The following is a 26076-nucleotide window of genomic DNA, read 5'->3' on the forward strand; positions in this document are numbered from 1 at the left end:
ATGTATTATTACATAATTTATTTGATACCTTTTGAGTTTGTGCATGTAGGCACTAATTGCTGAACACTTTCCTCTTAGCACTGTTTTTGCTGTATTCTATACATTTTAATATATTGTATTACCATCTTCATTCATTTCCAGAATTTTTTTATTTCCCACTTTTATTGCCTCTCTGTTCATTCAGGAGAATGTTATTAAGTTTCCATTTGTTTCCATATTTTCAAGAGTTTCTTCAGTTGTTAATTCTAGCTTCATTAATGTGTAGTCACTTTCACTCAAAATGATGACTACTTTTCCCTGTGAAGCAAATCTTTAAGTATCATTTGTAAGGCTGGACAAATGATAACAAAGTTAGTTTTTCAATTTTTGTTTTGGAAGTTCTTTATTTCACCCTCATTTATAAATCAGACTTTGCTGATTGACAGTGGTTTTTCTTTTTTTCCCCCCTTATGACTTCTATTCTCGCTAGCTTATAGGGTTTCTCATGGGAAATCAGCTGTCTATTTGGAGAATCTTAGAAGAGAATCTGATATTTCTCTTGTGTACATTTTAGAATCTTTATGTTTTACAGTTGGAAGTTTGACTGTATTGTATCATGGTGAAGGCCTTTCCTGGTCATATTTATTAGTTCTATGTGCTTCCTGTACTTAGATTTCCTTACCTTTCTCCAAATTAGGGAACTTTTCTATTATGTCACTGAATAGGCCTTCTAATTCATTTTCTCTTTGCACACCTCCAGGAACTAGTAATACGCCTAAGTTAGGCTGATTGTATCCCATAAATTTGAACATTATTTTCAGGCACGCAATGTTTGCATGCACCACAAAAAGGAATGGCATGGTGCTCAAGGTAAGCATGGAATCTCTGCAGTGACCAACCCCAGGCACTCTGAAGCCATTCATAGTGATTGCCAGGTGATCCAGCTATCCTCCAATGCCTGTCATATAGTCAAAGAACTCTCATAGTGAGCAATGCTCCCACAGTCTCAAGGAGCAGGGCATCCACTCAGCCCTACAAGCCTCTCCCATTTACAAAGAGAGCCCTGGTATACACAGACCCAAGTGCCTCTTGATGTTCCGCCTTGACAATTTGAGTCAAGGGTGCCCATGACAGAATGAGGGGAGGGGAGCATCTCACAGTCCTGAGTTGCTGCCCTGCCCCCTGCTACCCTTTCAGGTCAGATGCAAAGTCAATGGGGACCATGGATTTATCACTCTAATAAAATCCCCTAATTAGGTATGCATCAGCTCCAGCTGTCTCTACTTGCCTTAAGGTGGCACTTCCTCCCTACTAGCTGCTGGGAGTGCTTGTGGAGGGAAAAAGCCAATGTGCTCTCCCTTCGTGGGGTTAGTTTGGCTCACCATGCCCTGCTAATGCTCCAGGTCCAACTCATTCAGTGTGGTCTGCAAGATTGTCCCTCACAAAGTATCTTCAGAGACATGGCTAACAGATTCATCTCTATCTAAGCAGGTGGAATCTCCACTGTGAAGTGATTAGTGTATTTCCACTCACTGCTGTGTTTGTACTGTTTGCACGTCTCCCCTATGTGCCTCTTCTTTCTGCAGAATTTGCACTGGAAACTTCTCGCCAAGGAATGCGATTATTCTGCTTTTTTTCTGTTTTTTTTTTTTCCCTGTGGTCAAGATCAGCATGTCTTCCCTATTCAGCCATCTTAGATCCCCCTCTCATAACTTTTGTTTCTTCTTTTCTTGCATTAGTATGTTTTGCATTTAGTTGGCATTTTGTAGTGAAACATCTAAATCCTCATCCTTCTGTATATATTCTATAGTTACTCTTTTTGTGATAGGCTTAAGGACTACATTTAGCATCCTAATGTGTAATTTGAACATATACCAGTTTATCTTCAATAATAGACAAAAGTTCTACTACTTACTACAAGTCTGTTTCCATGCTTTTTGTTTGTTGGTATCCAAAAGTGTCTTTTATACATACTGAATCTCAAACAATGAATTAATAATTCTTGGACCCAGCGCTGTACCCTAGCGGCTAAAAGTCCTCACCTTGAACGTGCCAGGATCCCATATAGGCGCCAGTTCTAATCCTAGCGGCCCCACTTCCCATCCAGCTCCTTACTTGTGGCCTGGGAAAGCAGTGGAGGACAGCCCAAGGCTTTGGGACCTGCACCCGTGTGGGAAACCCGGAAGAAGTTCCTGGTTCCTGGCTTTGGATTGGCGCAAGCACCAGACATTGTGGTCACTTGGGGAGTGAATCATCGGATGGAAGATCTTCCTCTCTGTCTCTCCTCCTCTCTGTATATCTGACTTTTCAATAAAAATAAATAAATCTTTAAAAAAAGAATTAATAATTCTTTAGAATTTATTAATTTATGTAGAAAATAAAGTTATGAACCAAAGTTAAAATGTTAGTTTTTTAAACATTCTCCTTATTTGAAAGGCAAAGTTAAATGAAAGAATGAGAGACAGAGAGCAGGGTTTCCTGTCTGCTGTTACACATCCCACATGTTCTCATTGGCTGGGGCTGGGCCAGGCTGAAACCAAGAGCTTCATCCGATTCTCCCACATGGGTGTAGAAGCCCAAGGACTTGGGCCATCTTCTGCTGATTTCTCACGAATGTTAACAGGTGGTTGGATGGAAAGTGAAACAGCCAGGACTTTAACTGGTGCCCATATGAGATACCAATTTCACGGGCAGCAACTTAATCTGTTATTCCACAACGCTAGCCCCGGTGCTATTTCTTATAAATGCCTTTTGCATTTACTCTTGTTGAGTGTGTTTCTCCATTCAGCTTTGAGTTACTATGTAGTGTTTTTTCATTTCACTGTGCAGGGTTCCTTGGAATATTTTCTGTCAAAGGAGTTTCATGATAGCAAACTCTCTCTCATTTGTGTTTCTGTAAAAGTCTTGCTTTTTCCACCTTTTTTTAAAAGGGATTATTCTCTCTCTGGATATCTGCAATGACTGGGAGCCAGAAGTTTAATCCTTAGAGGAGATAGGAGGTGATTGACTTGTACCATCACTGCTTCCTTGCAGGGTCTGCCTTATCAAACAGTAGAGGCAGAACCAGAGCCAGGCACTGAACTCTGATGTTCCTATGTTAGACATGGACATTTTTAACTGGTGTCTGAACCATCAACTACTAACCACTCTCCCCGACATTTTAAGGGCAGTTTTGCCAGTGGGATGTCTTGTTTTTTAGTGTTGCTTTTTAAAAAAAAAAAAAAAAAGACATGATTTAAGTATATCAAACCATGTCTTTAGGTCTCTGAATTTTCTGATGGAAATGTTGGCGATGCTGTTGAGGGTAATTTGTTTGTGCTGAATTGTTTTGCTGCTGTTACTTTTGAGAGTTTGATTACAGTATATCTCAGGGTGGTCTTCTGAGTTCATCTGTCTTGCATCTTGAACCTCTGGGGTGCTTAGAGTCATGATTCACTGCATTTGGGAAGTTTTCATCTATTGTTTCTTTTTTATTACTCCTATATTTAATGATACAGCTTCATCCATTATTTCTTTAAAATCATCTCTCTTGGGCCTGGTGTGATAGCCTAGCAGCTAAAGTCCTTGCCTTGCATGCATCATATGGGTGCGAGTTCATGTCCTGGTGGCCCTGCTTCCCATCCAGCTCCCTGCTTGGGCCTGGGAAAGCAGTCAAGCATGACCAAAGGCTTGGGACCCTGCACCCACATGAGAGACCTGGAAGAAGCTTCAGGTTCCTAGCTTCAGATTGGCTCAGCTCCAGCCATTGCTGCTGCTTGGGGAGTCAATCAACAGATGGAAGATCTTCCTCTTGGTCTCTCCTCCTCTCTGTATAGCTGACTCTCCACTAATAATAAAAAAAATCATCTTTCCTTTTTTCTCTCTTCAGTTTCTGGAATTCCCACCATGTATTTGTTGGTTCTACTCGATAGTATCCCATAGATTGCTTAGGCTCTGTTTTCTTTTTTTTTCTTTTTCTTTTTTTCTTTTTCTTAATAGCCTCAGAGGTAATAATTTCAAAAGTCCTATCTTAAGTTTCAGATTCTTCCTCTGCTTGCTCAAATGCATTCTTGAATCTAATAGTGAAATTTTCATTTCAGTTGCTATATTTTTCAGCTCCAGAGTTTCATTTTAGGAATTGCATTCCTTTATAAATAGCACTATTTTTTTTTTCCAGCCATCATTTTCTTGGCTTTGCTCACATCCCCCTGTAGTTCATTGAGCTAATTTAAGACAGTTGGTTGAGTCATTATCCAGAAGATCTGTGTAGCAGAGCTGTTATCTGGGCATTTTCCTTTAAATGGTCCATACGTTTCTGTCTCTTTCTATGTCTTGTGATTTTTTAATAGTCAACATTTGAATTTAGTAGTGTGGTAACGCTTAGATTTCACCCTTCCCAGTGTTTGCTTTGTTTTGTTTATTTTAAAATATTTAGATTATTTCTGTGCCAAAAAACATCCTGAGTTGTAAGCTTAAGGCCTTCCTTGAGCATGCAAGTTCACATTCTGATTTTCCTTATGTATGCGTAGTAGTTATTTAATATCCAGTTCCCAAGAAGTGAAGAAAAGGCAAATGAATGGGGGAAAGGCATTAGTTCTTTAAGTGCTCTGGAAGTCACTGTTGCTGAGGGAAAAGGAGCTTACATCAAAGGCACAAAGACCTGGATGTCGGAATGGGGGTAAGTGGCAAGGAAGTGCTGCAACAATGGTGAACTGCTTCTTTCTCTACACCTCCTTGCTCAGAAAGAACACCCAACAGTCTGAGCCCATGCTCAAAACATAAGTCTTCAAGATTTGGAGGACAGAGTCCTTGCTGCCCACCCTTGCTCCTGGAGTCCATGTACTGATTGATCCTGGGATATGTGTGCAGCTGCCTGCCACATAACTGAGAGGTGGGGCTGGGGAGCCGTTACTGTGCGAAGGGTTGAAATTCATGCAATTAATTGTGCTTTGCTGCACACATCTTCCTCTGGAAGCCTTCGATATACTCAAGTTTCACAATCCTCTCACATCAGATTCTGCACTAAGAGTTGTTAACTAGATCAGGACACAGATTGCTGAGTTTCTGATTCTGCCCCTATTGCCATAATTCTGATCAGTCATTAGCTTTGTCCTGATCTGTGAGACTTAATGAGGTTGAATTTGGCCTTCACTAAGGAAAGGTAAAGCAGAAAGTGTGTAAAACCACTTGATACTACTTCCACCAACAAGATTTTATTTTTAAGATAATGGTTAGTGTCTTTCAGAAAAAAAAAAGCTACTTTGTATTATTATTTTTTTTAATTTTCAGAGAATGTATGATAATGCTTAAAGAGATGAAGAACATTCCTTTAAGTTTGAAGTCATGGGAGTTTTTTTGTTTTTGTTGTTGTTGGTTTTGGTTTTGCCAAGAAGGAATATTTCTTTTTTCTTTTAATTTTTTTTTATAATCTTACATAGTTAATTAAGGTACAAAGTCAAGGGCTACAGGAAAGTGGGTAACACCATTGTTTCCACACTAATATCGTCATTTTTTCCCTGTATCTGGGGTCAGAGGAGAAATACTTCTTTATCAGAATCAGATATCTTTAATACTGTGTAAGTTCAAATCTTTGTATCTAGAACCACAATATTTTATGCAATAAACTAGGAAAGAGATTAGGGATAGGAAAAAAACAGCTAGTCAGATGTAATGCTGAAAACTATGGACATCATGGCACAGGGGCTTGGCCGCTGCTCAGGACACCCACATCCTGCAGAGGAGTGCCTCTGCTTCTTGTCCAGCTTCCTGCTAACGTGACCGGGAGGCAGCAGTTGATGGCACAGGTACTTGCAAGTATTCCATGCAGTGTCATAGCCACTGTACCAAACACACATCCCAAGTGCCTTCCTTTCTCACCCTTCTCTCTTCCACTATGGGATGATGTAGCAAGAAAGGTCTGTTCCAGAAGTAAGTCCCTCAACCTGGGACTGCTGAGCCTCCAAAGCTGTAAGACACAAATCTTAGATTTTTATGTTACTCCATCTCAGATATCCTATTACAGAAGCATAAAAAGGAGGAAGTCAAAAAAAATTGGTACAAACTGAGGCTGTTGCTGTAATAAATACCTAAAAATGTGGAAGTGCCTTTGGAACTATGTAATGTGTAACACCCTTGGAGGGACGGCCTAGAAAAAGTGTAGATTGCTATGAATGGGGAGCATTAAGAGTAATTCTGGTGAGGGTTCAGAAAAAAAAAAATGAGCTGTGGATAGCACCTGAATCTTCTTGGGGGTTACCCAATTGGTTATGATCATAATGTTGGTTAAAGCATGACCGATGAAGCCATCTGTAAGGTTGCAAGTGGAAATGGGCAGTAAGACACTGGAAACTAGAGTAAAGGACACTCTTGTTACACAGTTGCAAAGAAGTTGGCAGTGACTATTATATCTGTATCTTAGGACTTAGTGGAAGTTAAATTTAAGATCAACAAACCAAGATAACTGGCAGAAAAAATGTCTAGCACAAAAGCCTTCAAGGTATATTACATGGATTCTCTTGATTGCCTGCAATCCAATGAGAAAAGAGAAAGTATTTGAACATAAAATTTATCATTAAAAAGAATGCAGAATAGAAATATTTGGAAAGCCCTCAGTCTTGCCACTTATAGAATAATCAAGGTGGTTATTTGGGACACCCACACTCATGACTAGCATGCCTGGGTTTGGATCCTGGTTCCAGTTGCATTCCAGCTGCCTGTTAACATGCACCCCAGGAGGCAGTAGGTGATGTCCCAACTACCTGAATGCTTGTCTCCCATGTGGAAAAGCTAGATTGGGTTCATCTTTCTAGTTTCATCCTAGTGCAGCCTTGGCTGTTGCCAATATTTGGAAAGTTGACTTAGCATTTGGGAGATTCCTCTCTCTGTGTCACTCCCCTTTCCTTGTATCTCTGCCTTTCAAATAAATATAGAATTAAAGAATATGTTTGTGAGAATATGTGTAGAGTTTAACCTGGTAAAATTTTTCAAAAAGATTTATACATTTTTATTTGAAAGGCAGATTTTAGAGAGAGGAGAGACAGAGATATGCAGCAGCCTGAGTGGAGCTGAGCCAGGAGGCAGGAGATTCCTCCAGGTGCTCCATGTGGGTTTGGGTACCCAAGGACTTGAGCTTTGCCAGGCCATAAGCAAGACATTGGATAGGAAGTAGAGCAGCAGAGACATGAACTGATACCCATAGGGGATACCAGCACTTGCAGACAGAGGATTAACGAGCTATGCCACCATGCTGGCCCTAAGACAAACATTTTGAAAGAGATTTATGCGCCTTAGAGGAAGCCAGGTTCTGTTCATCAAGATAATGGAAAAATGACCCCAAAGGCATTTCAAAGGTTTTCTAGTGAAGGTAGGATGTTAAGGGCAATGTTTGCAGACAGGTGCTAATAAAACCTTAGTATTTGCTACCCTGTACCTCAAACTTCTGCTCTTCTCATGTTCAGCAGTGCGCTCTCAGCCACCCCAGCCATGGTGCAGGTGGGCCTGGTGCAATTCAGCCTTTCAGAAGGTACAGGTCATGTTATCTTGGCTCTATCCAGGTGGTGTGCATTTTTCAGGCATCTAGTATGCAAGAGCTGTAGAATTTATGGCAACTTGCACCAAGATTTCAAGGAGTGTTGTGGACAGTCTGATGGCCCATGCAAAGACTTGTCCCAATGGCAGGGACACCACAAAGAGTCTCCCACAGAGGCTGTGCTACAGAGAATTGTGGCAGTGGGACAGCTGTTGTGGCCGCATGACTGCCAAGCACAACTCTAGGCTGGGAGAGCTGCAGTCAGGGGACCTTAACTCATATGAGCCGCTGGGTACCTAAACCTAATAAAGGCTAAGGGTATGCTGAGGTGTTGGGGGCTCAACTCCCACCACAGTGTGCCGAGGATGTGGGACACGAAGTTAGACGAGATTATTTTGGCATATTAAAGTCTAATAATATTTTTCTGCTTGAATTTCGGACTTACTAGGGATTATTTAACCCTTTCCTCTGGCTTCTGTCTTTTGGAATAGGATGCTTTTTTCTATGCCTACCCCATACTTGTTATTTGGAAATAGATAATGGTTTAATTTCATGGGGCCAAACTGGAGGGATATTTATTCACGGAAGAACTGTGCTTCAAGTTTCACTCATATATGATTTACACAAGACTTTGAACTTTTGACTTTTAAATTAATACTGAGCCAAGTTAAGAGTCAGAGATCTTTGGGATGGAATGACTGTATTTTACATGTGAGAAGGACATGCATTTCAGAGGCATCTAGTAGAGTTCTATTGTTCAAATGTGCTCTGAAGTTCATGTGTTGGAAATGTCATCTCCAATGCACTAGTATTGAGAGGTTAGACATTTGAGACGAGATTAAACCCAAAGGGCTGCTCCCCCTTCCTTTCTTGCCTGAGCATGAGTTCTTTCGCCTGTCACCCTCACTATCAGATGGTATGACAAGAAGATTCTCACTGTAAATCAACCTCTTGACCTTGAACTTCTTAGCCTTTAGAATGGTAAGAAATTAGTCTCTATCCTGTGGTAGTGGCATAAAACAGACTAATATAGAGTCTTTTTAAATTTGTTCTTGAGCTTTGCTATTTCTAGATCAACCATCATTTATTTAGACCTCTTGGGTGTCATTTATTTTTTTATTGATGGCCATAGATGGTGTCATATAAATCCAACTGTTATGGATCATCTAGGTTGTAGCTAACTTCCTACGACTCTATTCTTGAGTTTTCCTGAGTAAAAGAAGTATTTGGTACCTCCCATCTCAAAATCCTATGAGACATTAGGGCTGGTGGAGGAGTCTCCAATACAAGAGACTATGAGGTATGATAAGATGCTGACAAAAATTGATACACAAAAGATTTGTTCATTCAACACATGGTTGATAGTTATGGTTTCTGTGCTCATGGATCTTCCAGTCCTGGGAGAGGAGACTGTCATGTACATCTCATAATTAGCAGTGGGATAGAAAGATCCCAAGGGCAATGAATGCAATAAAAAGAGGACTTTACTTGAGAGGCATAATAGGGCAATGTCAGTGTGAAAGAGTGGCTGCTTCCTAGAAGTAAGTTTGTAAAATGAACATGGCTTGCCCGGTGGAGATAAGTTGAAGGAGGCTTGTTGGGCAAAAGTGCAGGTGAAGTTGGGTTTGGAGAGGAATTACAGTGGGAGCGAAGACTAACAGCAGAGTCAGGAGGGCAGGGGATGCTGGGAAAGCATTTGGACTTGGCCAGACTTAGAGCACAGCTGGCATTGCGTCCTCTGGGACCTACATCTGGGGAAGTCAAGCCATTATGATGGCCTAGCAACTTCCTATTCCTGACCATTCCAAGTTGCCCTGACAAAAATCTTGTTTTGAGAAATGGCATTTTAAAAAACTAAATAAGAAATTCATGCTTACTATCTTGGGAAATGGGGGAGAAAAATATCATGAAAATGAAAATCATTCATAATTCTACTACCCCAAAATGACTACAGTTAACATTAATGTTTTTTCCAGGTTTTTCTACTGCTTTTATCATCCTAGAATCACAGACTGTATACACTTACAAGTTCGTTTTTTTTTTTTTCCAACTAACATATTTTGAGTTGAGTTTCTTTTGAAAACATGGTATCTGCAGATGGAGGAAGTCATTCAGCTCTTTTCCTGAAGTTACCTAGGTGGATTGTTAACATTATAAACAAGTCTTTTGTTCATGAGCAATTGCATGCATTTGGGTATGGATTGATGTCATCACCACACCAAGAGGAGTTCAATGTGTATGCATATCCCTATATAAGAGGTGAGGAATGCCCAAGAGAGACTAAGATACCAGGACTAACAAGCTGATAGGAAGTGCTGGAGCAGGTCCCCTAAGTTTTGTCTGCGTCGGACACACTTGGACCAGAAATATAAACATGACGGTTATGGATCTATTATTAGGAAATTGCTCCAGGAAAAGACTTGGCTCTTGTGAATCCCCACAAAGGTATAATTTTCTGAGGGAAATGAGCTTATGGCCTGGTCAGCCAATAGTTCCTTGTGGCTATTTTCTCAAGGAAGTATGTACAAATTGTATAGGAGCCACTGATTTCCTGGGAAGTCACTGCCAAGAAGCAGCTCTTCCTGTGCCTTTCTGTAGGACAATGCGGCTCTGGAATCCAAACCTTCTGCCTGCATGCAATGAATTGCATTCTATAGCAATGTGGGTGTGGGTGTTGCTTGAATTTTGAGAACCAATGGGTTTTATCAAGTTAACATTTTTTTTCTTTTAGATAACAATCTATTAAGAAAAAATTGTAAAGGTTAAAATAAAAGGTGGGCAGGGTTGAGTCAGGAAAAGATCTTCCATCTGCTAGGTCATTTCCTGAATGGCTGCAACAGCTCGACTGTGCCAGGCTTAAACCAAGAGCCAGGATCATGCATTACAAGGTCCACCCCTCACTTTATAATTGGATCAGCATTTGCACTCCATCCTGTGCCTAATTTACTTGTGTAACACTTCTAAGAAATACCATAGCGTCAGCTGGTGCATCTTTAGCAAACGTTAACTGTGTGTTTAGATAAAAGGAACACTGAGGCTCTTGCTGTAACCTTGGACTCTGTCTTCTTTGCCTCTTTATGAGAGGCTGTCTGATTGGGAAGGATGCCTCTACATCCGTGGGAACCTGTGTCTTTTACAAAGAATGAGTTCCTTGGGAATCCCATACTCCTGCATCACGTGGTCACACCCAGCTGTAAACAGCAGCCCCATCCCTAAGCCCTACATCGCCTTTTAAACAGTGCTGCAGAAAAGATGACAGTTTTTACAAGTAGTCCTTGAAGGGAAGGCCTTTCATGCTTCCTGAAGGCTCACCACACCCTTTGTGGCATGAGAGCTGGGAAAGGGTCATGGAGACAGCAAATCTGCAGGGCATTTGTTGAATATCAGGACAGGATATTGAGAATTTTGTTGTACAGTTGGTGGGTCACCTAAGATGGCAGATTGAATGGGTAAAGAAAAGGGATGGGGTTGAAAGCAGAAACCCTTGAGATGGTTCTTGTTTTTCTCTCTTTGGCCCAGGAAGGAGAGTGGGTATTTGTGTGTGCTAACCTCTAAAACTAAGGCTTTTGAATCCAATGTGGGAATTTCACAGTCATTTCTTCCTGTACTCTTAGAAATTTCCTGCCTTGACATAATTACAAATCTGTTTATGTTTGCAAAGGATTATCTGTGGATCCTGCTGCTGGGGCAAAACTCAAACAGGGATTCAGTAAATCTAAAAAAGAATAACTCCTGGAGGCCAGGTAAGAAAAAAAAAAAACCACTTTGAATTCAGGTGTTGTTGTTTCTCCAAATGTAAAGCTTTCACTGAATGGATATGTAACAAAGTAAAGAAATATTTGGGCAAATCTCAAGTGAATGAATGAAATGTATTCTCTTGAACCCCTCAATCTTTTGTTAAACTTACTGTTTGAAAGGAATAGGAAAGTGGAAGGATTCCTCACTTTGGGCCTAGAAGGCTGCTTTGTCCCGTTCCTGGACACATTCCCCAGTCCCCAAAATGAAAATTTCTCAAGATTGTGAATTATTTGTAAAATAATTAAAGATCTAAAGAGGCTGATATGATGTTCCATTCTCAGGTTGGGAATTGTGAAGTGCCAATGCCTTTTCTTTCTGCTTTCAGACTTGCTCCCTAAAAGTCACCAGCCTGGATTATTATGTCCCCAGAAGCCACAACGGGGAAGGAGATGTCTTATGTAGGCCCTGATTTCTTTTCAAGGCATCATCCAGAACAAGTAAAACTTAACTTCAACTTCCATCCTTTGCTATCTTCACAAAATCATTAAACACATCAACCTGTGTTGATGCTTGGCTTAAAGATTCACTTGAAGATTTTTTTTTTATTTTTCTTATTTTCTTTTTAAAGATTTATTTATTTATTGGAAAGTCAGATATACAGAGAGGAGGAGAGACAGAGAGGAAGATCCTCTGTCCAATGATTCACTCCCCAAGTCAGCGCAATGGCCGATGCTATGCTGATCCGAAGCCAGGATCCAGGAACTTCTTCCAGGTCTCCCACATGGGTGCAGGGTCCCAAGGCTTTTGGCCGTCCTCAACTGCTTTCCCAGGCCACAAGCAGGAAGCTGGATGGGAAGTGGAGCTGCTGGGATTAGAACCGGCACCCAAATGGGATCCCAGCACGTTCAAAGCAAGGATTCTAGCCGCTAGGCCACGGTCCTGGGGCCCTGAAGATTTTTTTAAGTGGACATGTAATAGGCTTTAAAAACTATTTGAAAGGCAGAGTGACGAAAGGAGATATCCATCCACTGGTTGACTTCACACATGGCTGTAATGGCTAGGGTTGGGCCAGGTTGAAGCCAGGATTCAGGAACTCCATCTGCGTCTCCTGCATGGATGGCAGGGCACACTGGATACCAGAGGCTGGTTATCTTCCACCATCATTCCCAAGGAGCTGGGTCAAACTGGAGCAATCAGAACCCAAACCTGAGCTCCAATATGAGATGGCGGCAGTATCTCAAGCAGTGGCTTACCCAACTGTATGATGATGGGGACTGCTTCCTAATAGGCTTTTAATGGTAATGTTGCTTTGATATTAGGGTACGTCAGTGGCCATTGGGGTACCTTCACTATGTGCTCACCCGAGAACTGTTTTGTGACTAGCTTCATTCTACATAATAGCTGTGAAATCTCGGCTCTGATGTTTGCTTCTAGTAAGTACTAAACGGTAAGTAGTAACTTTTCCTACTCGAATGTTCCTCTAATCACCATATAGAATTACCTCATATACACAAATCCATCAGAATGTATTTTGGAGGTGGGGCATAAAAATATTTCCCATCCTCTGGGAAGAATGCTCTGCTTCAACATGAGTAAGTCAGAAGTCAAGTGTTCATTCTAGTGCCACTGGAACTTAGTGCCATAGGAAGGTGACTCACCTGGCTGCTTCTTTGCAGTCAAGGTCAGCAAACTTCATTTTGTAGTTCATTATATTTTTGTATGTCAGAACTTTTTAAGGTCAGGAAATTTAAAAAATTATTTTACATGATGGTTATGTAGTAGATCAGGGTGGGAAGGATCCAGGGTTAGGGAGAAGTGGGTGTGATCATTGGTTCCAACCTCTATTTCTTCTTTCCATTTCTTGGGGGAGGGGAGAGACAAGGGGACAGGCCATACCCAGCTTCCCAACCATCCCAGTAACCGAGGATGGGGAAAGGCCACCCAATATCATTCCCAGGGTCACAATGTGGCGCATGCTGAGTCTGGGAATTTTAATTAGGACAATGAGGCCATTTTTGTTTCTGGTCTTGAATTTAAGGAGAATTCCACACTAACTGTTGGGATGCAGCAGACACCTGAAACTTCTATGATCTATATCCCAGACACAAAATGCCAAATGCCACATTTCCTGCTTAGGAAAATCAGGTGTGTGTGCTGCAAGCTGCCTGAAGTCACGTGAGTATTTAGGGAGGGTAAATACATCTTTGGGAGGCTTCCGCTGCCGTGGGCTGCTACTCTGCTCTGCCATGATGCCTACGTGACAGAGAAATGGGGGTGACTTGGACATCCCAGAGCAGTGCATTGCTGCTGCTGCATTACCCTCATGATGCTAGTTCCTCATGCTACAGCCCAGCCCTGGACAGCAGTATACCTTGTTTGGTCCTGATCAGGGTTTCTCACATTTATCCAACTGGCTTCTCAGTTAAGCAAGCAAACTCAAGGTGTCCCTTTTCTCTGCCCACATCCAATCTAATTAGAAGTAAGACAAAAATACACATGTCTATTAGACTTAAGGGCCAGCAGACTTTATGAAGAAATCCCAGTAATGCTTCATTTTCTAATTTGTGCTTGAAAGTAATGGTAAATACTGTTGTCATAAAACTGGATCATGGCAGACCAGAGTCAGTTAAACTCCAGCGACCAGTATTCTGACCTAGACAGAGGAAATAAACCACAGATCCTTTGAGAAGGATTCAGAATAGTACACAGTATTTTAAGTTCTTAGAGCTGTGAATTAATATAGAAGCATCTACCTTAAATCATAATTATTGTACTCCCAAAAGGTAAAATGTGTAATAGATGTTGAGTAGAGATCAGAACAGTGGATTCCGTGGGGAAAGTGATGACCAGGAGGGGGCGTGAGGGAGCCTGGAACACGAATGATCAAGGTGTAGTTCTCACCGACGCCAGCGTAGATTCATCAAAAATCAAACCATATTGCAAGATTTGTAAAGTTTATTATATGTAAGATATATGTAAGGTATGTTTATGGAGAGGGAAGTTGCTAAACATGAAAGGCAAAAAAAACTTTAAAAAAGGTTAGGTTTTACATTTTAGAAACTCATTGATAAGATATTGAAGAGATAGAATTCAGGTATCATTACACTGTAAAATGTAATTGTCGTTGAATAAAAGCTAGTAAGAACTTAATCTGATGGATTACAAATGCACGCATGTACTGGTGATTACAAATTCATTTATGCACTGGTGATTGCAAATGCACTGGTGATTACAAACAATACTTATGAACTTAAGCAGTTTGAGTAGCAGTTTAAGCTAGATAAAGCGAAGTAAATTCTTGTGAAATATATATATATATTTTTTAATTCCAGTAATAGTTTTAAATTCTGTTAAAAATATAATCAGTATTAAAGTCAGCAAAACTTTGATTGATGCTTTGATTAGATGACCACTCAGTTTGGCTACACAGTGATGTTTTTCTGTCAGATGCAGCTGACACAATCAGTTCAGTCTTTAGGATAAATGAAGTGATAACTCATAATGTAGCATCATATGGAAAATATTCAAACTACATTTTAAATGTTTGTTTTTTAAATAGAGCACTCTATTGCTCCACAAGGAATTATTTCTGTAAAACTACAGGCGGGCTATGATGATTGTAATTAAACAATGCCCAACCTTGAAGGTAGAAAAAAATCCCTGAAAAGAAATACGTGCCTAGATGTAACGCACAAAGGGAATTTTCTTCTTTTAAAAAATTCTGACTTGCAGAAACTTGCAAACCTTCCCATAGTCCCCTTACTATGCCACAAAAGTCATCTCGTGAGCATGATGATGATCGCGGTCTGCGGTTCAATTCAGTATGATAAACAGGGGTATACATGTAGCAGCCATCGTTATGGATGTTGGTTATAACAATGCTTGCAGTTCTATTAAACTATACACGTCCATTCAAGGCAGTACAGAGCATGAATATGCAGGGCAGTTTGGCACAATACATGCAGTTTCAGAATTCTTTTCTCAAGCTACTCATCAAGGAATAAGTCATATTCCCTGTCCCATTTTTCCCAAATCATTTTTTGTTTTTTTTCTGTATTATAACTCATGGTCAAAATGCTTGCTAAAACCTCCTCCAGAATTCAAAAAACCATGCTTTCAAATAACCAAGTTATCTGAATGCATGATGAAAATGCGGCAGGATAGCAGTGGTGGTGCCAGCCGTGAAAACATGGGGGATCGGTGGCAGAGGGAACTGGCCCAGATTCACGGTGCCCACAGCTGTTGGGGTCTCCTGCTGCTGTTGCTGCTGCTGCTGCTGCTGCTGCTGCTGCTGCTGCTGCTGCTGCTGTGGCGGCAGCAGCGGCAGCGGCAGCGGCGGCTGCTGCTGCTCCAAACAGGTCAGTCTATGGGGTACAGGTTCCCCAGGTGCCAGGGTGAGAGTGTTATTCCCAAAGGCATTTTGGGGAGGAGGGGGAGGAGGAGGAGGAGGAGGAGGAGGGGGTGGGGGTGGAGGTGGTGGTGGTGGCGGTGGAGGGAGCTGCCAGAAGCTCAACAGAGTGGAAATATCCAAAGAGGCAGAAATTGCTAGGTTCACAGTATCTGGAGGCAGCTCCTTGGGCAGGTTGATTTTTGGTAGACCTGCCTTCATCATATCAAAACCTGGGTTGAACTTGGGAGGTGACTGAGGCTCTTGCAGAGGCAATTCCTCATACATATTGACACTGCAAAACCCCTTAGTATCTGCTTTGAGGGGCATGTTTGCAAGTGGTGGGTAAGAGGTAGGACCAGCACCATACTTGTGATTCTGAAAGCCTGGAGGTGGAGAGCCCGGGGCAACAGAAGGGTGCATGGCCATAAAGGGCTCTGGCAACTGTGGCATTGGCTGAACGGATGGCTCTGGGGGGCCGAAGGTAAAGCCATGAATCTCAGCCGGCATACCACCCACAAACCCATTTGGACCTGGCGCTCCTATGGGGAAAGGAGGCAGGGCAGCAGCCTGCAGCTGAAAGGCAGGCGCCATAGGGTGGAAAGTGCCCAGAAACTCTGCACCCTGCAGACTCTCCCTCATCAGCTCTTGCTGGTGTGTTTTCTTGGTATGGCGGGTGAGGTGGTCTTTGCGCCCGAATCTCTGGGCACAGAACTGGCACAGGAAGTCCTTGCATCCTGTATGGACCACCAGGTGGCGACGCACATCCTTCCGGGTGTAGAAGCATCGCTCACAGTGCTCGCACCGGTGCTTCTTCTCGCGGGCTGTGCTGGGCGGCTTCTCTTCAGAATGGGACTTGAGGTGGGTGAGCAGCAGCTCGGTGCTCTCCAGCTCCAGTGAACAGACCCCACAGGTGAGGTCGCCACTGTTGGCAGCATGGAGCGCCATGTGCCTCTTGTAGCCCAGCGCGGTGTGGTACTTCTTCCCACATTCCTCGCACACAAAGGCCCTTTTGTTGGGGTTGTGGGTCTGCAGGTGGTTTTTCAGGTGGTCTTTCCGGTTGAACGTCTTCTCGCAGTAATTGCACTGATGAGTCTTTTGGGGCGAGTGGGTAGCCATGTGCCTAGCAGAAGGGAAAACCATGCAAGAGACTGCTTTAAGAGCTGAAGAAAGGTTCGACATTTTCTGTGGGTTTTGTCTAACTTTCCATTGAGTTACTTTTCTAAATTTTTCCAAATACATTGAAACAACCGTAATCGAAAAACTAAGCATTTCTAAGGGCTTAAGGCAGTTTTACAATCTATAATAAAAAATATTTAGAACATATTTTCTAACATTATTTCCAAGCAAGTACACATATTAAAAATGTGATCATAAAAACTTTTGAGGGGGTGGGGAGGGATTAAGTGGGTATCACTCTTTCAGATGCAATTCTTGGGAGGTCTCTGTCACCTGGGACAGTTCAGTCCATAGATGGGTTTAACTGGACCCAGTTTAAAACACAAACAGCAGTGATGTGAGTTCAACACTCTTCAACTTGAAAAGGGTTCAGACAACACGTACTGTGTGTATTTCCTTAGGTATTTTATCTCAGAAGCTAAAGCTTATCCTACTGACAACTGTGACTCTGGATACAGAGGAATTTCTAACAACTCATTTTGTAACAACAAAAGGTCTTGTTCAGGCAGTAAGTCACATGTATACCTACACCTTTCACCCTTGAACTCTATCTGCTCCAGCCGTTCCCCTTCTCTAGAGGTGGGATAATTGGGTAAAGGGTTTCCAGTAGCTACTGTTTAGAAAACAGAGGCAGTCATCACTGATGGACACACTGGAAACCAGTTAAAAAAAACATAAAGCTGACCAAAATCAGACTGCTTTCTTAAAAAAGAAAGTGAAATTCTCTAACTCCTTCCTGTTTCCCTTTACAAAGAAGAGCTTTCAGTTATTTAAAAAACAAGAAATGGTTCTCTCTCCCCAGACCACTACAGCTGGGCATGCATATAACATGGTGGGTACTGAGTAAAGGAACTAATGGAAGACGCATCAGACCTACCTAAAATATGCTCTACCTCTGCATTGTCAAATTTAGAATCTGTTCAGAGGTTGCTGAAGAGTTATTAGCAGGCAAACAGCCATACTATTCCACAGAATATCCACATTTATAGCACAGATTAATACAAGCGGATGGGGACACAGAGTTGGCTTGAAAACCTGGCATTCAAACTTCTCTTCTTTGGCCCATTGCTAATGATTAGGACCTGAGAGTCCTGAATCTTCTCTTCCGGTTTTCCCCCCTCCTTTCTTGTTGATGGTCTTAATCCAATTTGACTTCACTTAATAAGCCATGAGCAGATCAGTACCCAGGTTAACAACTTTAAACTTGACACTTCCTATCCACTCTTTTATTCCCTGCTCCTGTACTACCAGGAGTGTGCATGGGTTGACACAGTCCTTGAAGGTTTAAAAAAAAAAAAAACTTTCAAATTTCAGCTGTTTCCTTCCCTCTAAATTTGACTCTTTCCTTTGCACAGCATCTAGTTCTCTTCCCGTTTAATTTTTCTTCTACATATGCCTTCAACAGTTCCCATCTAGAAAATTTGTTGTGTAAATTAAATTACTCCAGCAACTCATCTTCATCCTCTTCCCTCCAAACTCATGAGACCACTCATGGTAGGAGGCCACTGTCTTTGGGAGTCAACTGGCTCATGTCAGGGCCCTTAGAATTCATCAGAGCGTCTGAGCATGGACTTCAATCTGCCTGGCACTTGGATGTCTGTATCTTACTTGCTTCACTGTTTGCCTTTTGGTCCGATGTTCTCTCTTCTGGTTAAGCATGTAACTTTTCTCCTTCAACCTGACTTTGCAGCTCATGTCACAATTGTTGGGAAATGGAAAGGGAGTGCTGCTTGCTTTTCTGATGGCATGCTGGCAACCTCTGTTCCTTTAGGAGACCACTGCTCAGGTCAGAGGTGAGAAACACTGAAGGCTACGGCAGGGACTGTGGTTCTGGCATCAAGTACACTGCTTTCCCTTCTCACCCCTTTACTTGGACAAGTCATTTCCTTTGAATAACCGCCTCATGCGTATTACCTATCTTATTCAATGTGGTTTACCACAGCAAACCAAACCGATTCTACTCTAATCTGTTAGTTCCACTGTCTCTTTTAAATATTTATCTTCCCTATGTGTTTCCATCTTTTCCCATATAACTACAGGGTACTTGCTGCGTGTGTACATAAGCAGCTTGATGCAAGACCAGGATCCTTTGTAATTAAAAAAAAAAGGGTGTTCATGGTAGGCACTCAGGACTTCTATTTATGAGAGCTACAGAATCCTATGGATAAGACAGATGAAGTTTAGGATAATTAAGCGTTTATAAGTTCCCTTGAAAATCAACCTATAATTTATAAATTCATATTCTTAGGGGCCAAGAACATAATTTAGGCCTTGTTTTCAACTCTTTCAAGTGCCTTCCTCCAATGGCATTCAAGATTTAATGATAACATGGTCCATATTAGCACCACTGAAATGGCAAGTCATGCTCATTACTTTTGATCATCACCCTGCATTTATATGTGAACAACCTGAAAGCTATATCTTTAGAGTTCATTCCTTCTCACCTTCTTGGCCTCAAACCGTCCCCCTTCCTCCTCCAGGATCCCCTCAACATACAAGTACCTAAAAGACAAGGCTTTGGTTTCCCCAGAACCTTTTTTCTGCCTTATTCCTGCTCATTGTTTCTCACAGGTTATGACTGTCCCCTTCTGAGCAGCCTTCCCAGCTATCATCAGGCATTGAGGAACACCTGCCTCCATCTGCACAGCTCAGCCAAAGCACTGAGTGAGGATGCATTTAGGTTTTGCCAGCAAGACTACGTGTCCTGTGTTCTTAGGCCAGGAGTACTGTAAGCCATGAGATGTATTTGTGGAAGGAATGAACTGACATTGCACAGCAAACCATCATAATCACTGAAGACACAGCTCTGCCACATCCCTAAAAGGCTAAAATGCATCCACATCTTGCACCCATCCCCCCAGTGAGTGTTCTTAAGGCTGGAAAACCCATTTCAAAGTACGGGGGGTTGGGAAGTGCATCCCCTTTGTAAAGCTGCTCACCTCATCAGTTTATATTTGGAAACAAAGGCTTTGCCACAGTCAGTCTGCAAGCACTTGAACAGCCGCTCCCTAGAGTAAGAAGAATTATGATAGTCAACTTCCCCAGGATGAGGAACGCATTGAGACGTAACTGCCAGGGGAACATGGCCATGGGTTTTACCTCCCACACTTTCCTTTTCTGATGTGTTCACTAAATACTGTGCCATTAAGCACAAGTGGAAGGAGGCTGGCTGAGGCATCAGCAAGATCCCTGCAGCTGGACCTCAGACCAGGGTACAATCAGCACAGTCAGCACAGTGGGCTGGGCTCTACCTCCCTTTACCTCATCCCAATTGAATGCAGTTTCAAGCTTGGTGCACGAAGTCAAAAGCACAGGTGAGAGTCAGGAACAGAAAGGTCATTCGTATCACCAGCGTGAGCACTGGGGCACGTCCTGGGTCACTGGACTGTCTGCAGGGAGAAGATTCTGGCATTAGTCATTTGCAAACAATGCTTTCCCTCCTGTGCCACTTGAGAACCAACATGTCTGCTAAAGAGCTCTTCCTGCAGCACCATTCTTCCTTTCTCCTGGGTGCTCTCAGAGTCCTTCTGCGTGTAAATCCGCCCACCTGCACCACTCCTGAGTGCAACTGTGTCAAGCACGCACTGTATTCTGATGGTCTCCCCTTTGTGATAAGAATAGTTCTTCCCACAAAGTCCCTATTATCTACTTCAAACTATGGTTGCAGGTCAGTGTGCAGTTCAGATGACTAATTCGAAGATTATACACACACACAAACACTCAATACCCATCCCTTAGTGCATTTTTCTCTGGGACATAAGCAAAAATCACCCCCACTTATTCAAACCATGGCTTTTCCTCTCCACTTGGCTGTTAGCATAAGTTGTTACTCACACCTGTTTAAACTTCCAGAGGATGAGAAGAAATCATTTGTATAGACCTAACTTAATTTGTTTATAAGATCACTATGCACAAGGATCAATACGTACAAAAGGCAAGTAAAGCTATTCCAGTGGCACCGATGCCCTCGGCAGAGGCAAAAACTGTTCTGGAAAATAAAGCTGATGGCTCAGGCAAAATCTCAGGCTTCGCTCACATGCACAGGCACCATCCATACTCATCCTTTCCCATTTAGTCAGGGTACGTTTGCTCAAGCCCTTGCCCCAACGTGTAAGGTCAGTGCAACAAAAGTTGGTAGGCCACTTTTAAGAGGGAGACCTGCTGCCTCCAGCTCATCTCAAACCCAAACTGCTATCACGCTTCCAACCCGCAGTTACCACAAAAGTAGCCTCTCCTTGCTACTTTGAGGAGTGATCCGTGCCTGAGGCAATATTATGAACAATGTGCTGGAACTCTGTATCATTACAATCCTGTGCTTTTCTCAGGTGAGTGACATGAACTTTTCAAGAGCCAATACTTAGAATAAAAGCAAAGCATTTCAAGTAAGAAAATAGGAAATCTGAAATGCTACAAAATTGACAGTGTTATTAATGCTAACATGAAGACACAAGTGGAAAATTCCACACCCGACCTCATATGACAAGTTGCCACCTAAATGCAGGTGCACTAAAAAGATATATAACGTGACCATCAGGCTACATGTATAAGAAACATTAAGTATTTGCAAATATTCCAAAATCTGAACCATTTCCATTTCCAAACAAAAATAATAGATACTCAACCAGTATCATATGTTAAAAAAAAAAAAAAGCTTTGAATTGTAGGCCAGCCTTTTCTGATTTGTGAAGGAAGCAAGGCACCCATGGTACACTGATCAAGCACATTTCTTAAAGCTTTGTTCCCTACCATCATTCACTTACTGCCAAGCCTGGCTCTTGTTGAGGGTTAATTTTCATTCACCTTTTCAGTTGCTTTCAGATTATAAATCTGGAGTCTAACTAGATGAAATTTTATTGTAATAATAATTCATGCATTTTTAAAGAATCATATGTGCAACGACAAACAGAATCCTTTCTTAATTCACAAAATGGCTACAAAGGCACTGAATTCCTCATCTCCTGTCTCAATTGTGTGTTGTATCTGGTCAGAGTCTGAAGCACCAGCAAACAAAATACCGCTCTGGTTCTTGCCTCACCCGCTTGGCATCTTTTAAGCTGACATGAGCTCTTCGACCCAGAGGTCTGGCACTGATCCAAAGCCACGAGCACGCTAACTCCTCAGTTCTCACGGCTCCCGGTGTCTTTTCTGGTATTTTAGATTCTAGCTATGTGCATGACCTTCCTCCTTTGGGCTCCTGTTCTGGCTCTGCCCAAACCCTTCCCACACAGATTGCCTCCAGTACTCCAGTTTATGTCTAAGCCCTACCTTGAGGCAGCCCCAACAACCCTGGCCACAATCGAAAGCTCCTTCTAGGAATTCTATGGTGCTTGCCAAGTTTGTACTGCCAGATCTCATGATCTGTCCTACTTCTCATCCAGCCAAAGTCTGGCCACAATACTGGCCCAGCTATAAACTACACCCATTCATTTCATAAGTTTGAAATGCATCCTTTCCACCTCTTCTCTTTGTTGCTGAACTCAAAATAGCACTCTTCACTCTGGAAAAGGAACTGAGGGTGGGATGGGCTTTGTCTCTGTCACCTACTTGCCAATTTTCTGCATCTACACTTTAAAATTTTTATTTCAGTAAAAGTGTGCTTCCTGATTTGTGCTTTGAGAAATGACACGGATGGCCAATAGAATTTTCTGTGATGGAAATGAGGTATATCAAACAGCTACAAGAACATATGTGCTTAGAAACAAGGTTTGGCTTAACATTGTCACATACAGCAAGGGTTGCAATTCTGGATGACACAGGCAGATTCTGAGTTTATTAGGAATTCCTCTGAAGTTGGCAGGGCTATTGATTCACCCTCAGTGTTTTCCTGAGCACAGGAGGACTCTGATGTCACTTGTTTTTACAGACAGAGTGGAAATATTCCCGAGAGCCATTTCTAGCTTCCTTATGGTAGCTATTTTCTAGATCTCCATTTCCTCTTTTGGGTTATTCACCTGATATATATGGAAATGAGCTGGACCTAGAAACTGGTTGTGATTTAAGAAGACATTTTACAAATGCACTTGATCAGTCCTGGCTGTATGCTGATTAGTCCAATCTTGGGCTGAAACATGATGCACTTTCTGTCCATATTCTATAAAGTGACTCATGATTACCTTCCATTATCTGGCAAATTACCAGCAGTCCCAAGGGAGAGCTGACAAAGCGATGCTTCTGAGTCATACTGTTCTGTGACCTGACACACAGATTTCAATTGCCTCTCCAGCGCAGTACTATCTCAACACCTGTCACTCTGTGAAGATAGTACACTTTCCCCCCAAACCATCTCAGAACATAAATTTCCTTGATTCTAAAAATACAGAATGAGTGATACAGATTTGCCAGTATGCCAAAGAAGGCTTGTGCCATCTGCTTCGCTCTGCTCCTACTGATTATTTTGAGGTTGGGAGAGAATCCGACTGGAATATGAACACATATATATGGCATCATCCAAGGAAGCCTGTGCTCCCTGGGGAATGGGGGGATACAATGGTCGGGGGGAGGTCAGAGTATTAGTGTAGCTCCAGGACTTCCCCAGTGCTGCCTAACACAATCATCTCACAGTGGACAACTGTTCCACAGCATTCTCAAAATAAACTCGGATTTCTGGCTTCTATTTCCATTGTCCCCAGTGACACAATACAAGGTCCACTCCAAGAGGAAATGCAATTTCCATGTTTGGTCGTCCGCTATGGCTGCTGTAACTTCTTGCTGCTCTTTTTTTTTCCCCACCTGCATTCATCATCACTCCATGAAAGAGTGATTCCAATCCAACATTCATGTCCCTCATCCTCCAAGACCTGTGCATTTTATTTACAAAAAAATCTTAATAACTAAGGCTGACTTTAAGACGATCCCTAAGACCTGTAAACTAGGCAACAGTCACTAGTGGAAAGGATACATGGGAATTGTTGATTTGGCTTTAGGAAGCTTCTAGAGAGGTCATTTTCTCAGGATTAGTTCCTTGAAGGATTTGGGTATCATGTTTTCAACATCAAATTTGAAAAACAACACAGAACAAAACAAACAAACAAAAGACTATTCAGAAATTCCAGCAGGAGAAACAAGATGTGCAGGACTTTCTGGTACTACTTCCTTTTTATTACATATTATAAAATCTACTAGTTGTTATATCTGAGTAAATGACATTTTAGAAAAGCTGGGTAAAATCATTTGATCAATTAAAAATGTGCATATGGCACCAGGCAGACCTGGCTCAAGAATACAGATGTGTAGTGAGGATCTCAAAGCTGCCTGTGGATGGACTAGCAACCTTGGTGCACAGCAGGGTTGCATAAGTGGGGCCCTTGGAAGACTCTGGAACCCTTGAGATGTTTCTAGAATGCTGTGCAAAATTATGGAGCATGAAACATGATGGAGTTCCTATGCAGGGAGTGAGGAGGACCACTAAAGAGTCCTAGATTCAAGCACTTTAAGAAGTTCTGGGTGCTCTCAGCAGCCTCCCAACTCTTCATAAAGTCGCTGATATTTCCTAGTCCGTAGGCTATGCATTTTGTGTATGAATTTCATTGGATTAAACTCAAAAGTTTTAAAATGTTTTAAAATTCAAGTAGTATGCAACTTGTACTAATTTCACGTTAAATTTGCAAAGACATAGATCTATCAGGTCTTGTAACATAAGACAATCTCACTTACTACTAGAAGGCACGCTGCCCTCAAACTTGCAGGAATTTAGTGATCGGTATCATTAAAAAACATCTATGGAAATCTGTACCCTCAGTCTGATCATTAGAGTCCATTAACACCTGGAGCTTGCTGGGGTGACCTGGTAAACTGAACCCCAGGCCCGTCCCCCTACCCTGTCTGCAGACCTCCTCCTCCACCTGGCACCAACTACAAGCCACTCACCACTTCCTTAGTTTGTTACAACCTCTCGTGCTAATGTGGCTCCCTTTGCCAGACTGCCTAACATCCCTGGATCCATCAGAAAGCCACCCCACCCCTATCTCCTAGATTCTGCATAAACTCCTCTTCCACATGGCAGGGCGATTAAAGTGCAGGAATCACCTCTAGTGATAGCTTTTCTCTGGTTTATGCTCATTGGAAAGAATTCCCAAATGCCTCCACCCCTCTGCTGTGCTCTGGGGAGCTGCTGAACCGTCACCGCAAGATTCATTTTCTTAGAAGTGAGCCCTAAGATAAGCAAGAAAGCTACAGTGAAATCACTTATCTAATATTCAGGGAGGGGATTTGAGAATCTGTCCAGTTGCTTGGCCCATAGCTTTAGAACATCAAACCTACACACTCATTCATGTAAAATTTGGAAAAGGACAGGGCACTCTGTGTTCATGAACACCATAATATCCTAAGATGGACACAGCCCCAGTCTTTCCTGAAAATCCACTAAACAGTATTAGTGGGGTTTTTGAAAGTCACACCCATGATAACAAAGAGGCAATGAATTCTGGCAGCAGAAAGCCAGTAAACAAGCTATTCCGAGAAAGCTGGTTTCTAAGCCCATAACGAAAATCTATGAAGCAACCTGATTTATCTAGCAGAACAGTAAAAGTCACAGAAATTCAAGATACTGCATACCTCTGCAAATGAGATTAATAGGAACAAAATAGTACAAGCAGCCTGAAGTCTACTGGTGAAGCCCTACAGTGGGGCTACTCCCTACACATCCTTGCCCAAGACAAGCTCTGAGGCTTCTCCCTGCAGAGAGCACACTGGAGAGCAGTGATCTTTGTAAAACCTGGTGTGCCAGCCCCCTTCTCAGCAGCACCACACAACCTGGCCTGGACCCTCATGGCAGGATGTGGGCTCATCCTCCCAGGGGGCTGTGGCTGAGCTGGTCCAGCCCAGGAAAAGCAAGCTTCATAGAAGGACAAGTGAGGGCTCCTCAAGGACTCTTCTTCATATATGACAGAAGCCCTTGGTGTACACAGCTTTCATCAGCTTTTGTCATGGTTGTACTCATACAGCGGTAGGCAGCTAAGGGCCAGCAGAAATCAGCCATGAGAAAAAACTGACACCAAAGCATTTCAGAGAGAAAACAGAGACGCTTTAGAGAGGAGAAAATCTGAAAAATGACCATCATTAATATGTCAGAAAGGGAAGAAGGTGATCCCTCAAAGAACAGGGTTTTGGCTTAATAGGAGAACAACCGGAAAAAGGACAGAGACCTGGGCAAGACCCTTGGGATTGTTTCAGGTATCAGCCTTACGAGGGCCATATCTGAGAATCTATAGTTTTAACAATCACTCTGATGAGGCTTATACACCTTCACATTGGACAGGGTGGCTTACTTTGAGGATGCCTATTTTTT

At 42.3% G+C, this 26076-nt stretch overlaps 2 protein-coding genes across 2 annotated transcripts in view; one reads left to right on the forward strand and one right to left on the reverse strand.

Annotated features, from left to right (window-relative positions):
* The window catches only part of ZC2HC1B (zinc finger C2HC-type containing 1B), a 49033-nt gene extending 37247 nt beyond the window's left edge, over positions 1–11786 (forward strand). The window contains exons 7-8 of the mRNA XM_040965361.1: positions 11148–11229; positions 11610–11786. Of these exons, the coding sequence (XP_040821295.1) occupies positions 11148–11215 (68 nt within the window). The 3' untranslated portion in view covers positions 11216–11229; positions 11610–11786. The remainder of the gene's footprint in view (positions 1–11147; positions 11230–11609) is intronic.
* Positions 11787–15353: 3567 nt separating this feature from the next.
* On the reverse strand, positions 15354–19880 carry PLAGL1 (PLAG1 like zinc finger 1). Its single transcript, XM_040965456.1, is given in 4 exon segments — positions 15354–15492; positions 15577–16734; positions 19730–19820; positions 19823–19880. Coding segments are annotated over 4 exon segments (1446 nt in total).
* Between the last annotated feature and the right edge of the window lie 6196 nt (positions 19881–26076).

This window comes from Ochotona curzoniae, unplaced genomic scaffold (genome assembly GCF_017591425.1).
Source record: "Ochotona curzoniae isolate NIBS_2020 unplaced genomic scaffold, NIBS_Ocur_1.0 scaffold_3890, whole genome shotgun sequence".
NCBI lineage: Eukaryota > Metazoa > Chordata > Mammalia > Lagomorpha > Ochotonidae > Ochotona > Ochotona curzoniae.